Below are 16,391 nucleotides of genomic sequence, written 5' to 3'. Positions count from 1 at the left end.
ACTATTCCAGTTCTAGCTTTTACCAACACTGTTCTAGTTAATACTAACACTGTTCTAGATAATAGCAACACTGTTCCAGTTCTAGCTTTTGCCAACACTGTTCTAGTTAATACTAACACTGTTCTAGATAACAGCAACACTGTTCCAGTTCTAACTTTTACCAACACTGTTCTAGTTAATAGCAACACTGTTGGAAATAAATAGAACAGTGCTGCTAATAAGGAACAGTGTTGATAATAGCTGGAAGAGTGTTGCTACATATGATGCATATGACTGTGCCACTGGATAATAGTATAGTGTAATAATATGTGTAAGCTTGCAGCCTATTAACTCGATTTGACTTAGCGTGAGCTTCTCACTGCTGGTGCACATTAGTGTGGCAGGAAGGACTTTAATGGGTGAGGAAAGGAAGTGTGATTTCAGATTCACTTCCCTGTAAACAACAGACACATGTTGCTCTTGGATACCAACAAGCACGAGGTAGTATGGTGATTTTCAGTTTAGCAGAACAAACAAGAATATTTTTATAGCAAATATAAATATAACGCATTATGTTAGGAAAGAGGTGCATGGCTGTTAAATGTAAGATAATATAAAGTGCAAATGAAGTCCATACTTTAATCTTTAATCTAGCAGGGCTTGTGTCATTTAATAATGTGTTTGTTGTGTATGAGTCTAAACAGACGTACAGCAATTTATGCACTGTGTACATGCATACAATGCAATCCAAAAGTATTGGCACCCTTCATGAAGATGTGCAAAAATAAAATAAAATGAATAAAACATACAGTGTGAATCTTTGAGGCCAAACATTTATATGATTCTATAGTTTTAAATGTTTGTGTGTGTGCGTGTGAGAGAGAGAGAGAATGTGGTCATGAAACCAATTCCTGGCAAATTTCCACTGTTCAATTGTTCAGAGATATGAAACGTCTCATTACTGCCCTAATTTCTTATATATTTATATATCCACTACCTAATTTATCCAGCTGTTTCTTTTAGTATTGAAAGTTTTCTGGGGGTTTTTCCATAGCAACATATGGCAAGATATTTTTCCATATTTTTTTGTGCAACCTCATATTTATACCCTGGAGAAACAGAACATGAAAAACAACCATTTTTCACATTCTTATGATCAGATTTTAAATAGATAGATAGATAGATAGATAGATAGATAGATAGATAGATAGATAGATAGACAGATAGACAGATAGATAGATAGATAGATAGATAGATAGATAGATAGATAGATAGATAGATAGATAGATAGGGTGCCAACAATTCGGGAGAGCGCTGTATGTATATATGTATGCAGGGCATTTGAGGATTACACAAAACGTGTACAAATATTATTTTTATTAAAAACTGGGAAACCAATAAATTGGGAATCTAATAGAATTTCATCTGTGTGCATGCTCTCCTCACTGTTTATTTGTTGTGATCTTCATGAAAAAAATCTTCATGTAATAAGAAGTGCATGTATTACCACATTCATCTCAAATGTTACACAACCTGCACTTCTTTCATGTTATGTAATTGAGCTTTTCCACTTCTTCCTAGTGGCTTGTGAACTGCAGCCAGTGATTCCCACAAAGCATGCAGTCCAGTGTGTGAAAATGTGACAAAAAGCTACAGGTTAAGTAAACTGAAAGTCCATTTTCAGCACAACATGAGACCATAGTGTGGCCACATCAAGTTGCACCTTTCTCAAGTTGCATTTTCACATCTCTTCACGTTTGGCTCTTAGTATCTTGTTGCTGTGACTACAGAATATCGTCATATTCCAGATTATTTTCTAAGGCTTTTCAGAACCTTTCCAGCCAAAATACTTACATGGAATAATCTGGAGCACTCGGTTCTTCTTCATATTCGCCGGTAGATTTCCCGTTCTCATGTTTTCCTTCATAATCCGCATGTTGGTCAGCTTCTGCAAACAGGAGAAGTGAAGCATTCATCTGTGAAACTGATAAATATGGACACTTCATGAAATGCTTTGATGGACTACTTTCAAAGCCACATTTGTAAATGGGATTCATTGTGTCACCGTGTCGTGTTTCAGCTGTTGGTTTCAGTTCCTCTTCCACCACTGAGGCATTGTACTCACCTTAAACTCATCCTCGAGCCCTAGACGGTCGAGCGGTGCACAGGTGTTGTGCAGTTTGTCCAGATGTCCCTCTAGGGAGGACACGTCCAGCTCGGTGTCCCCGTACAGGAAGTACTCCAGCAGGGCCTGGTAGATGAACGAGTACTGCATCTGCACATACACATAAACATACACATACCCACACACACCACAGTTAGAGGAACTGGGAGGGGAAAATCCCACCAAGATGCATGCATGTATAATTAGAATTGTCACTGGGGATTTCCCTAGACACCATCGTTTGGATTTTTATAGCAAATGAATATTACAAGATATTTTATCATGGAGGATAATAGATGATGGATGACGGTCAGTGTTTTTCTTATGATCGTCAAGGATTCTTATATATTTTACTGCGTTGTCACATCTACAGTATTGTTTCTTTATTTATTTAACAGGAATAATAGCTGTAACACTTTATTAAAGGTCACAAAAGATGAAATGTACATAGAGCTCCTAGCTGATGCCACAGTCCCAGGTTAGGCTTTTACAAACGTGTGGATATATTTCTGTAAAAAATCATCATTGAGGATACTGATACTAGAAACTTTTTCTCTGGCTGCCTGCTTCCTTGAGAAATGACTATAAAATGTTATTTGTTTTTTAATCTCTTAATTATAAAACTCCTACTATGGTGCAAACCATGTCTTAAGAGCCTCTAGTGCTAAACACTTTAGGCAAAACTTAACAAGAGAGTCAGGCACTATCTATCTCAGATAAGGAAAAAAAAAACCAAATAATCAAAAAATAAGAAAATAAAACTTATACTTATATATAATAAAACTTAACTCATATTATTGTAAAAATTAGAATATAAATACAGTAGACAACATTAAAATAATTTAAAATTATAATTATAATATACACTTATGTTTTATATAATTATGAATAATTTATTATTATTTTCTGTCTATATAGTATTTGCATGTCTTATTATTTTATCAATGTATTTTACTTCACACAATAAAACATTATGAAGCTTATTAATATAATAATTATTATTATTATTATTATTATTATTGTTGTTATTATTAATTTGAGATCTTTTTATGTGTGTTCGCAAAATGTTTTTGCTTTAAGCTAGTATTTCACCCTCATATTAATAACCTTGTCTAGAATGGACCATGGCTTTAATTTTTGTTATAAATATATGTTATAAATTTACTCAAATAGAAAAGTTTGTGTTCCATCCAGTTAATCCAAACTTACAGCTTTTATTTCCAGCCATATACTTTCCTATTTCATTAAAAAAAAATATCTGGTAGTTATAGTCACTCTACTTGGGTATCTCTGTTAGACTGACAAGGAAATGTGTAAATGCAGAGGTGTGAATAAACAATGACCTTGTTATTACCAACATTCTGGTAGTCATGAGCAGCAAAGTGGTACAGTACAAGCGAAGGTCCTGAGGCTAAAATTAATACCTCTATGTTTTTTTTATTTATCTTCGATGTACTGTATGCGTTAGATGAACTATTAATGTTATTGTGTAGTTAGCAGGACATTTCCTTTGAGTATTGCCAGCCTTGCCAGTGCAAGGGAGAACACCACTAGAAGATGGCAAACTTACGTCTGTCTGTACAAGTTGTGATCGCTGGTCTCTGATTTTGGACACGAACCCAAATACATCAATCTTTTGTTCCTCGTGCATCATGTCAATCATTGCGTCGATAACGATGAAGGTACCTGTCCTTCCAACCCCAGCACTGAGAGAATACACACACACACACACACACACACACACACACACACATATACATTTTATATACATACACGCATGCATGAGAACAAGCAGACTTTATAATAAATAGAAACATATGATCACACTTCCTTCTCCTACATGGCTGCTGTGAATTCCCCCTCTCAGCTCGATGTATTTTTAAGTTTGTTACCTAATGTGTTCACATATTCTGACTTCATCCCTTGATTAATTTGTCTTTCATGTTCCATGTCTCATAGAAAAGTCTTGTTCATTGTTAATGCGAATATCTGTGCCTTAGTGTCTCTTGTTCCATGTTTTTAGCTTCCAGTTGTGCTTCTGTCTTTAGAATGCTGGTGTTCTTGTTTAAGATTATAGACCATTATACTTTGCCACCTGTTACTTGGCCATTAGATTGCCCTAAACAAACAACAAACCAATTGAACATACTTCTGACCCTTCACATACTGTATGTTACAAAAACTGAGTAGATTAACAGACAACAACTTTAATATTCATTGTACCAAACTGACTAGATATTTTAGATTACAGTTTGTGATCTTAGAAATGAATAACATACATATACATATAATACAAAGGTCTAACTTTTATTAAAAACAGTACGTATAGAGTTGATGTGTATATTATTCATAAATATGGACAAACAGAAAATAGTTTATAGGGAAATAAGGGTATTGTACTTGTCCTTGAAACACTTTCTTTTGTATAGATAAGCAATGTAACTTCCTGAACATCAGTTTAGTTAAGCAATGATATCTGTCAACATGTTTCTCACAAGAGCTGATTTTTAAAGAAAAAGAGAAAAAAAAAAAGGTTTAGCTCCTTTAGTTCTTGTTCAAGTTAGTTAGCCCAGAGAAGGTATCGTCAACATAATCAAACGAAACTATCAATCCTTTGCACAAAATACAACATCATTACAAAAAGAGGAAATTTGGACAGCAGCCACTAGTAAACAAATCCACTTAAATGGTTGAATGTTGCTATTCGCCAGCATAGCAAGTGTGTGTGTGTGTGTGTGTGAGTGGTACTGTGTAAAACACAGTAAAGATCACAGTGTCAGAGTTAGAACATACACACTCCTGCGACACTGGAACATGACACACAACTAGATCAGAGGCTGCTTGATCAAACTCTCAGACTCCTGACCTACATATTTCAGAGTTTTTTTTTCTCTCCTAACTACACAACATCGTGAATAGCCCTGAGTTCGCCTAATTCAAATTATATGGTAATCGCTTTGAATAATGCATCATTGTCTGCTAAAATAAATTATACATGCATGACGGATACCTTCCAAATGACACTGGGGGGGTCCGCAAGGTCTTCTGAATAATGGTTATGCAAAAATTGGCCTTTTTCCAAGAGTATAACATAAGTGTCTACTTTCATAGTTAGCCTTAATAAGGCTGTTTGAGCATTGTTAAAAAATATAAATAAATCAATGGAAATAATAATAACAATAATAAAATAATAATAATAATAATAATAATACACTATAGATTTCTGTAATGCCCAGTAACAGTAACCCTTTATAATTCCTGGCATCCCTTCTTCTATCTCAATATTCCTTCTAGTACCTTTACTCTAGTAACAGAAGAATTATTAAAGTATTATTATTAAAGTATTTGTAAAATAACATGCTCTACAATAAACTAAATATTACACTAAATATTACACTGTGGTGGTACGGAGTTAAACATTAAAAAATATTCTCTTTTCAGCTTGAGATTTAAGAATCTGTCAGTGTGATCTGGTATTAAACTTGATAATAATTTTAATTTATGGATTAATTAATATAATAAATGTTACTCATTTAGAATATATTATGATCAAATATTTATGTCTGAAATAGTTCAGTTTAAAATGCAATTTTTTTTTTCCTTTCTTCACACACCAGATGCATAAAGACATGTGACCTTTTTCCTTTTACATCAGTTTATCTGTCATTTTCCACTTCAGTAGCACTAATATAGATTGTAAAAGATGGTTTGCTTTTAAGAGTCTCTGTGTTGAGCTGCACTGTTCTTTTTTTTCTCACATTTCCTTTTCTATACTATGAGATACTTTAGCTATTTCACTATTTTTTTTAAACCTGCTGTGTTTACTCTGTAACTGAGATTATTACCCAATTCTGACTAACACAATATTCTAAGGAACTTGTTTAGCAAAAAAGAGCAGAAGTTCAATTAGAATTGGGATTGAACCTGCACTGAAGGGCACATGTTAAGCAGCAGGGTTGTGTCTCTATGTGTTGTTCGTGTAAGGTTGCCTACCTGCAGTGCACCACGATGGGACCTGCATATGACGGGTTCACCTGCTTGACTTTCTTGAGGAACTTGAGCATGCCAATGGGCGAGAAGGGCACGCCGAAGTCTGGCCAGCTGGTGAAGTGCAGCTGTGTGACCAGGCGAGGGGTTTTAGAGCCATCACTAGCTTGCTGGGGGAGGAGGAGAGAGAAAAAAGATTTTCTTTTTTATTTAATAAAGCCTACAATAATTAATTCTTCTAAACTAGCAGAATGACCTACAGTTATCTCTTAAGAACTCTGTGTGACCTTCTCTTCCCTACTAATTAGATTAAAATCCTCATGTAATTTGTCATGTTTTATAATATAACAACTATCAGGAGAAAGCCCTGAGCACGGTTCACGGAATTACAATCTGCGCTGATGAATTCTCAAACCTCACTGGTCAGAAAGCTTTGATTAACTTTTTATAACAGCAGCTCTGACAGGAGCGTTGGCCGTAATTCACACGTTCATATTAATGCCTTTGTTCTCATCCATTATCTTTCTATAGTAACACATTCTACATAAAAAAAAAACATGTGTAACTGATCATTTATTTAAGCTTTAAAACATTTTTAGAAAGAGACTCTAGTGTCAGGTAAAGCTGTGCTAATGTTTTCGGATTGGCGAAAGCTTCGGCACAGGCGGCTTTGTGCTACACTGTGATACAAGCTGTGGTGTTTTGTGTGTTTTTTGTCACTTTAGTGAAGTGGAATTAATTTGAATTGCAGACATTTTACAACATTAAAAGGAACTATACGTGGATAAAAGGTGTGCCCCATACAGTAATGGCTTAATAACTGTAATAGCTGAGATGTGGTAGCTTAGTGGTGAAGGTTGTGAGTATAAATCCCAGGTTTACCAAGCTGCCACTGCTGGGCCCCTGAGCAAGGCCCTTAAACACTTAAAAAAAATGGCAGAAATGTAATGTAATAAGCTTTAGCACATTAACTGATATCAGAGAAAAGAGGTGCTTTTATAGGAATATGGGTAACTTTATCCACTCCATAATTTTTTCTATTTCCTATTACAATTACATCTCGTCTTACTTACAATTTATGTTCCTCAATACACCTAATGTTTCGTAACATAACACAATGGGAAGCTACGTGGACACTGGAGACAATGGACATGCCTACTGACTTTGCATATCCGACTACCACATTGCAAATTGTACAAACATTTCTGCACAGTGTATTTATGACTTATTTATGACCTCCCTGACCAACATGTAAACATTTTTATACAGTTAATCCATACAGAGACCCAGTTTCATGTTTGTAAAAGACTTAAGAGCTATCTAGATGCACATTCATTCTTTTATTCATGTTATTTGTGAGTATTGTCCTGCTCTTGTGTTAAGTCCCTGTTGTTCGTGTGGTGTGGCTATTAAATAAATGTGCCCTTTCTACAACAACCTATTATAACACAAAAGAATAGAATGATAGAGCTACAGTATAAAAGCTGCTTTTGCTTTAAAAGGATTCCAAAATCATGAAGAATGAGTTTTTTCTATAACTCTTTAAATATTCAATGACATTTTGTTGCTTTTGCCGTCACACACTTGAGACTCACATATTGCACACAGAATTTGCGTATCGTGTAATCAACCAGCGCAGTGATGTCCTCCACAGCGACTCGCACGTTCCCATATGTCCAGCACCCCTTGTCAGGCCAGTACTGGTAACACTTGTCCTAGATTGAAGAGCAAAGTGAACAAATTTGTACTCTAAGGTGAACAACACTGTACACAAAACTGCAGATTTGTTTATCATTAATGTGGTTTCATAAACAGCCAAAAGGGAGCCAGAGCTTTTAAAAAGGTGACTTCTGAGCCTCAGCGGTGTTGCACAAACTCAATCAGTGCTGCCTGTCACTGAGAATTAGTCAGCCTGAGCTTGATGGATAATACACACATAATGACACTCGGCTGAATAATTATGAGAGGATTTTATTAGCCATTATTTAATTATCGATTCAGCACCCAGACCAAAGCTGATTTAACTTGCACCTCCATTTGTGCTTTATTGATTAGTGGGAGCTGTAGAAAGGGTGCCCAAAGACACGAGAGAGAGAGAGAGAGAGAGAGAGGAAGAGGGAGAGAGAGAGAGAGAGAGAGAGAGAGAGAGAGGGAGAGAGAGAGAGAGGGAGAGTATGCACATCTGAAAGTGAGGCTATGAGTGGGATTTTCCTGTACAGTACTGTGTATAAGAAAGAAAGAAAGAAAGAAAGATCACAACTATTTCCAGTAAAGAGTAGCAAGTAAATTCAGTTCAATATTTGATGTGATCATCCTCCTCCTTAAAAAACTGCATCATTTCTCTTAGATGCTGTCATGCAGCTGGATGAGGAAAAACATCTGGTAGGTTGTTTCAAGCCGTGAAGATTTTTGAGACTCAGAGATCAAAGCATATGTTGCAGAACCCCTTGTACGTCTTTTCACTAGATAGGACAGATAAGTGTTCTTACTGTTTGGGAAGATTGTTTGACAGTATACAGGGGCATGAAATGCACATCATAGGCAAAATGTACATACTAAACCGGATGGGCGGTGGGGGGGGGGGGGGGGGGTAAACTGTTGAAAAATGTTCTGTTTGAGTTGTGCAGCTGGCACCGGACGTGTAAAGACCTGAACATGTGTATGAGAGGACTTACCTCTTTCCTCTCTTTCAAGTTGGTCAACATGACAACTGTAGATGATTTCTGTTCCCATATCATTCTCCAGAAATCAGCAGAAGTCTCTTGTTTTGGTCCTAACACACACACACACACACACACACACACACACACACATACAAAACAAATTCAATCTTGTAACCAAATCTCATCTGCGGAAAAATGCAGAAATCGTAAACAGAGCAGATTTCAGATTTGTGGCCTGATTAGATTCCATTTTACAACAATAATATCAAGAGAAGATTTGGTTACATTTCTACTACATCAAGCCCTGACGGTACTTCTGGCTTAATATTAACGCAGTGCTCAGTCGACACGCTACCGTTTTTAAAAAGGTGCGTAATTACAGGAGATGTCTATTTCTAACATTTATACAGGAAGTGGGAACAGTCAGAGGTAAAGCTGTAAATGTTAAGCTTTCTGACATTCAGGCAGTTGCATCTGTCTTGGTAACCACATAAAATCTTATTCACTCGGAAAAAAAAAAGAGATAAAACCTAGTGACAGAACAACTCTTTATAGATGTTATAAGTTCTAACTTGTTTCATAAATGTTCCACAACTTAAAAATAAATAAATAACATAATGTTTCACGTTGAGCTAGATGTCACTGATTATTTTCTGATAACTTCCTGTCCTTTAGGTTTTATTCCTCCCACGATATGCTTACCTTGTGCTGCGATGAATTTCTTTTTATCTTTGTAACCCTGTGAGACACAAAGCAGACTTTAATTCAAACAGCCTGAAAATGAATCACAATCAAAATAGTAAATGATGTTTATATATTATAGATTATTTATATATACATATATATATATATAATTTTATTTTATTTATTTATTTATTTATTTTTTCATGCAATGCAATGATAGAAGGATACTTACATCTATATACGAAGCATTTATATAATCTGAGTGTGGAATGCCATCTATCTGTGTCAACACTATTCTGGAATGATCATCTGATTAGCAAAAACAGAGAGTGTTTAGTGTTTAGTTGAACCAGGCTAAGCATTTTTTTTTTCAGCTGCATTTATGAAAGATTAGAAAGTGACCCCTCACAGCTCTAAACATGTCTGTGATAAACCTTTTAAAACCGCAAACACTACAAATGAAAGTGAGAAACTGCTGATTTTCTGTTTCTTTTTTTTTCCAGCAAAATACGCTGTACTGCAGAGCACCGTTTGTGCTCTTAAAAGCGATATTTTAGTCAAACTTAACATTTACACCATTTTTCCTTACATCTTCGGTCCGCTCCTTTATTATTTCACTACAGCTACCGTTAGCTGACGATGCTGATTAGCGAGGGAATCTTATAGCCGCTAGTTTTAGTAGCATGAAAACTGCAAATCATCACTCGGGATTTGTTCTTGTGTTAGACTGATGTGTGCGGTTTCTGAAATGTCATGCACTGCTGTGAAAACGTGAAAAGCGTGTGTTGTGTATGAGTAAAAGTGCATCCACGGCTAAATCCTCCACAGTGTAGATATTAGCTGAAGTGCAGCTCTAAACATTGCTTGTTTTTGTGCAACTTTCACACATCAGACGTGTTGGTTTATACATCTAACGACCTTTCGAAAACTAATTATTCACATCAAGGTGATGAAATAGGATTTATAAATAGTGCTCCTGCGTTGCATATGTTCGTTGAAGTTAACGTTTTACTGGTTTACAGGTTAGCACATGCACTCGAAAATGTGAGGATGACTAATTGAAATGCAAAAGAGAAAGAGAAGTACAAAAAAAAAAAAAAAAAACGTGTTCACTACGATTGCTATATGCTAGAAACATGACAGGTTGGTCTGATGCCTCAACACAGAGACAGGAAATACACAGAAGCAGAAAACCACAAACACAGACTCTGCGTAAACTGAGTGCATAGCCACTGACTATCTGAAGAGAAAGAGTAAGAAAGAGAACGATAGATGGAAGAAAAAAAAACACTCACATGGGAGAATATTGGGATATCTGTTCTTCTCTTTGTTATCATCTTTGTTTGCCTCTTCGTATGTGCCTTGTGGGTTTCCGCTTGGTAACGACTGCAACGGCACAGAATAGATATAGTATGTAGGAAAAAAGTGCAAAAGCTCTAGATGCTCTGTTGTCCAACTCAACTTGTTTAAATGTAAATGAATGCTATAGTGGCCAAAATTAATGGCACCCGCCTAAAATGTTTATAAAGTAATACATTCTATCCTATATATAAAGACTATACACCAAGTAAGTTTTTGCAAATACAGAAGCATTATATCGTTTTACTGGTATCAGAATGATCAGCATGCTTACAAATAATATGCTGGCTCTGGAGGAAATAACAGCTTTGTGTAATATCTAGCAAGGTCAAGTGATTTTAGTCCATTCCGTCATGCAGAATATTTAAGCTCATTGATGTTTGTGCATGTGGCATTTTTTCACACCAGTTGGATTCAAATCTGGAGATTTTGTGATTTTCTTTTTAACCATATCTGTATAAATTTGGGATAGATTTTATAGATTTTCCTTCACTGATGATTTCATTTGAACAGAACTTCAACAGAAGGTTATCTACTGGAACATATTTTTGTTAGAACAACAGTATGTAATTGTTGGGAGTGGGTTGTTCTGAATTATTATGGGCCATGTTTATTTAGTTCACTAACTTATTCTTAAGGGCATTCTACATGTGCTTTGTTTAGCATGTGCAGCTACTTCCTGTTTGGTGCAGACAGCTTAAGTATCCATTAAGACTACAGGACATAAACATCCTTTCCATGAGAAACGGAATTCATTCATAAAGTATGTGGTGGCTGAATCACCAGCCAATGATTCAATTAAGATGGCTATGGAATGACTCGTGAATCATCTGCCTTAAATTGTAAATTGGGTAATTCTTCAGTGACTCACCAGTGAGTGAACCAATGTCAAATGATTCCCATCCATCAGAATTACATTTAAACATGGTGGGAAGCAAATGCTTCTGAATTTCTACTGAATGTGCTGCTTGTGTGTGTCTAGCTGAACTTATAATCAGGTGACAGTTTTCATAATACAAAGTCATTCTGTTTACTGACGACAAATATTTTCAACTCTGTAAAAAGCATTAGCGTTTCTGTTGACTTTGTTGCTACCAAACAAAGTCACCGAAGAGGAAAGACATCACATGTAAAAACTGGCACTGAGGCTCTCTTAATGCTTTTTTCAGACTCTATGATCTTCTTTAATCAGCACCAAAGAAATAGGGAACTCACGTTGTATTCTTCTCGTAAGAGTTTCCCATCATCCGCCGACCGGACGCGGTACTCGTCCTCCAGGTTGTCTACGGGTAGGGGGAAATAGGTTTTGGATGTGGAGGGCGATCTCTGCAACAAAACCACCGTCTGTGCCTCTGTAACAAAATGAGAGGAGAAAATTAAAGTGTAAGACTTCGGATATAGAATCATCTTCCAATTCAGAGTTTGTTTATTCATTTATTCTTCTGAAGTAAGCAATTCTGGTCAGGGTTCCAGTAGATTCTAAGCCTATCACAGGTGCATTATGTGCTAGATGGGAAAACACTAGACGGGAAATCGGTCAACCACAAGGTTTTTCTCTCTCTCTCTCTCTCTCTCTCTCTCTCTCTCTCTCACACACACACACACACACACAAACACACACACCTGGAGTACTTGAAGAAAACCCACATGGACAGTAATCTCGAGATCAACACAAATACTTCCTGCTGCACCTGCTCCCCTGAGTATATTATTTTAGCATTTGTTGCTATATTAGCATTTGTTATGTTTCAATAATTATTTTTTGATCAATCATTCATTCTTTTTTACATGGTTACTATTCTATAATAATCCACCAAACTGAAATACATTAATAAAGAACAGTTTAGGTCATCTATATTTCTACATTTTCTATAATCAGACTATCCAGTGTCATCAAGATGAGGAAGAATTCCCTTTTGTGTCTGGTTCCTCTGAAGGTTTTTTTTTTTACTCATATCATCTCAGGGAATTTTTCCTTCTCTCCATCACCTCTGGCTTGCTCATTAGGGATAAATATAAATTTTAAATGTATTATTTATATCCTGAATTTACACTACCTTTTAAAAGTTTGGGATCACTTGGCAATTTCCTTGTTTTCCAGTTGTGCACCTGAGCCTCTCACTCCTTTTTCTGTTCTGGTTAGAACCAATTTGCGATGTTCTATGAAGGGAGTATAGACCGCAGCATGGAAAGCTAAGTTCTTACTATTAAAAGAACAAAAGTTCTTTCTTTCTGGTCATTTTAAACCTGTAAAAAAACCACAAATCCTGATGCTCCAGATACTAAACTAACCTAAAGATGGCCACTTTCATTGCTCCCTTAATCATTACAACAGTTTTCAGCTGTGCTCACACAATTGCAAAATGTTTCTCTAATAGTCAATCAGCTGTATAAAATAATTAACTTGGATTAGAGAAAAATAACATGAGACTGAAACAGAGCACTGATGGTTGCTGATAATGGGCCTCTGTGCGACAATGAAGATCTTTCTTTAAAAATCGTCTGATTAATTTTATGTTTTTGAAATGGATAAAAATGAGTTTTTCTTTGGAAAACCAGAACATTTCCAAGTAATCTCAAACTTTTCAACGGTAATGTGTACATATTTCTGTAAAGCTGCTTTGCGACAATGTCCGCTATAAAAAGTGACATCTTAAATTAAATGATATGCTAAATTATTTCTTAATTATTAAGCAATATAGAAGATCTGATTATTGCACCCCATCACCGACTAGGATTAACAACAATAAGATCAACAAATGACTCTAACAGCAAATTGAGTAGAAATTAAAATCCTCTAAAATTAGTTTACATTCAGGGAATCATTAAAGTCATTTTAATTAAAGTGAACCTGCAGGAATTATTGAATTTTCTGAGCGATAAAACACTGCATGATAGCACCCATTACTTGTTACATGCTTGTTAACATAGAGAGCACAACACAATCCCAGTCCAAATAACAACACACACACACACAGTCACAAGAATACAACAGAAACCTGCGTGAGGTGAAAGACCCAGAAACTCTTACTTTAAAAATTTTAAAGTAAATGTGAGAATGACACTTTTTGTCACTTTTTAGTTCTTTGATTTTATCTCTAAAGCGATCCTTAGAAGTTCCACATAAATCCAGAGGTTCTATGCATTCATACACAGGATCTGTGTAGAACAGAGTGTTTCCTAATATATACACTACCAGGCAAAAGTTTGGACACACCTTTTAATTCAATGTTTTTTGTTTAGAGATTTATTTTCTACATTCTACAACAATACTGGAGATTTCAAAACTATGAAATAACACACACGGACTTAAGTAATCCATATGTAATGACAACAAAAAACGGTCAGGTGTTCTGGAATGGTTCTTGCAAGAACAGTAAAGTGTCAAGTGCATTTGCAAAACCCATCAAGCACCATGATGAAACTGGCTCACATGAAGACCATCCCAGTAAAGCAAGACCAAAACTTACCTCTGCTGCAGAGGAGAAGTTCATTTAGAGTTACCAGCCTCAGAAATCACCAATTAACAGCACCTCAGATTAGAGCCGTTATGAAGGCTTTACAGAGCATCAGTAGCAGACATATCTCAATATCAACTGTTCAAAGGACATTATTGTGTATTTCGACCGCCTTCAGCATTGTTTTACAATGTAGAAAGAAATAAACATCAGGAAAGACCATGGAATTAGAAGATATGTCCAAACTTTTAACTGGTAGTATATATAGCTCTGGAAAAAATAAGAGACCACTGCAAAATGCTTATGTTTTTTTCTTACAGGTGCATGTTGATGAACAGTTTTGTTAATTTTTTGTGAACTGCTGACAATATTTCTCCTAAATTCAAAATATAACTATTGTTATTTAGAGTGTATATTTAAAGGAAATGACAACACATAAAAATAACCCAAGATCATGCAGTATCTGCAGAGCTTTAATAACTCAAATAAAACAAAATGCAAATAATGTGTAAACAAATTGTGTTAATGCTTTGGCTACATAACATTAAGAAATCAGTATTTGGTGGAATAACCCTGATTTGCATGCGTTTTGGCTCCATGCTCTCCACCAGTTTTTCACATTGCTGTTGGGGAACTTTATACCACTCAGCTTTGTAACAGCTCAGCTTTGCTTGATGGTTTGTGACCATCCTTCTTTCTCTTGATGGTTTTCAACAGGGTTCAAATCTGGAGATTGGGCAGTGGTCTCTTATTTTTTTCCAGAGCTATATATATATATATATATATATATATATATATATATATATATATATATATTAGAAGCCATGACTCCTTAATTATCCAAAAAACCTTAAAGAACTATTTTGTCTTGATTGATTTTTTTCTTAGACAGGCTCTACTGAAGGGACCTCTGATTAAAAGTGTTGCCCATAGTTTTATGACGTTTTTGTTTTCACACCTTGCCACTATAATTATTTGTGAGATATGAATATCTAGTATATGAATAGATAGTGTGAAGTGCTGGACATGCGTTGCGTTTAGCAGATGAAGCATGTTTTATAAAGCAAAAAAAATAAAAAAAATGCCAGGCCGGGTGACCAGTAGTAAGACTTTGTGTGAACAGAGTGATTTGCATATTATTTAGAGAGATCTACTTCATTATTCAGAGAGTTTCATTTTAAACTCCAACTATGGAATCATAAAAGTAGGAATCAGCAATGAATGAGAGTCATGAGAACTGTGAGTCATGTGGTTAGGACTTGCACACAGGCTTAAGGGAATTCATTTGCCAGACTCAATAAAATGGGTTGTTTAAATGAAATACTTCATTCCTTTATCACGAACAAGGCTAGCATTACATACTTGGATAGGACCGATGTCATATAGCATCACTATAATCATTTTAAGTTGAGTAATCTTAAACGCTACTTATTGTATAAAGTGTTTATCTAGATATAAATACTAAACACTGCAACTTGCACAATTGTTAACACGGATAATAGGCACAGGCTTGGAGCTGCGTGTTAAATAGGTTTTAAAGATACGCAGTTGACCTGCTGGACATGACGGGAATTATTCATAGCTTCCACTAAGAGTGTTTCTGATTGCTCCTATTTGAGAATTCAAGAAATATGTGCAAAATGAGAAATTAAATAAAATGAGAAATTCATGCCAAATTACAGTCCAGGTCAAGTAGTAGGAATAATGTTCAGGTTACAAATGATCACCCCATTAAAAGTCAGTCATAACTGTAGAATATATAAATGTCTCAAATTATCAAAATTGAGCCAATCAAAGTTTATATATTCACATTAGGAGTTCTTGATGATTAGCGGATTACACATCAGGTAAGACGAAGACTGGAGGTAGATATATTTGAGATTTCTATAAATAAAATCCAAAATGGTCACACGCTCACTCGTATAAAACTTGCCCATGGCAAACTCTTTACTGTTTGCATTCATGGAAATAAACACGCAACTTTATGACATCGGTTTCATGAAATTACGCACGTAAAATCCTGAGTAATATTTTTAATCAACGCACATGATAATCATTTCAAAATCATCTCAAAACTTTAACCTCTTTTATGACAAA

General features: G+C 35.5%; 1 protein-coding gene across 3 annotated transcripts in view; it reads right to left on the bottom strand.

Moving 5' to 3' along the window:
* ptprea (protein tyrosine phosphatase receptor type Ea) overlaps positions 1 to 16,391 on the bottom strand; it is a 95,695-nt gene that overhangs the window by 16,085 nt on the left and 63,219 nt on the right. For all 3 annotated transcript variants that reach the window (XM_058406623.1, XM_058406624.1, XM_058406625.1), the window contains 10 exons: positions 12,052 to 12,188; positions 10,773 to 10,863; positions 9,710 to 9,786; positions 9,496 to 9,532; positions 8,806 to 8,903; positions 7,726 to 7,845; positions 6,137 to 6,300; positions 3,714 to 3,849; positions 2,105 to 2,254; positions 1,834 to 1,927 (listed from right to left, as the gene is read on the bottom strand). In XM_058406623.1, coding sequence (XP_058262606.1) covers positions 1,834 to 1,927; positions 2,105 to 2,254; positions 3,714 to 3,849; positions 6,137 to 6,300; positions 7,726 to 7,845; positions 8,806 to 8,903; positions 9,496 to 9,532; positions 9,710 to 9,786; positions 10,773 to 10,863; positions 12,052 to 12,188 — 1,104 coding nt within the window. The remainder of the gene's footprint in view (positions 1 to 1,833; positions 1,928 to 2,104; positions 2,255 to 3,713; positions 3,850 to 6,136; positions 6,301 to 7,725; positions 7,846 to 8,805; positions 8,904 to 9,495; positions 9,533 to 9,709; positions 9,787 to 10,772; positions 10,864 to 12,051; positions 12,189 to 16,391) is intronic.

The sequence above is a fragment of the Hemibagrus wyckioides genome, linkage group LG13 (assembly GCF_019097595.1).
Source record: "Hemibagrus wyckioides isolate EC202008001 linkage group LG13, SWU_Hwy_1.0, whole genome shotgun sequence".
Classification (NCBI taxonomy): Eukaryota; Metazoa; Chordata; class Actinopteri; order Siluriformes; family Bagridae; genus Hemibagrus; species Hemibagrus wyckioides.
The sequence above is the reverse complement of the archived record's forward strand: the minus strand, read 5'-3'. Positions and strand labels throughout refer to the sequence as shown.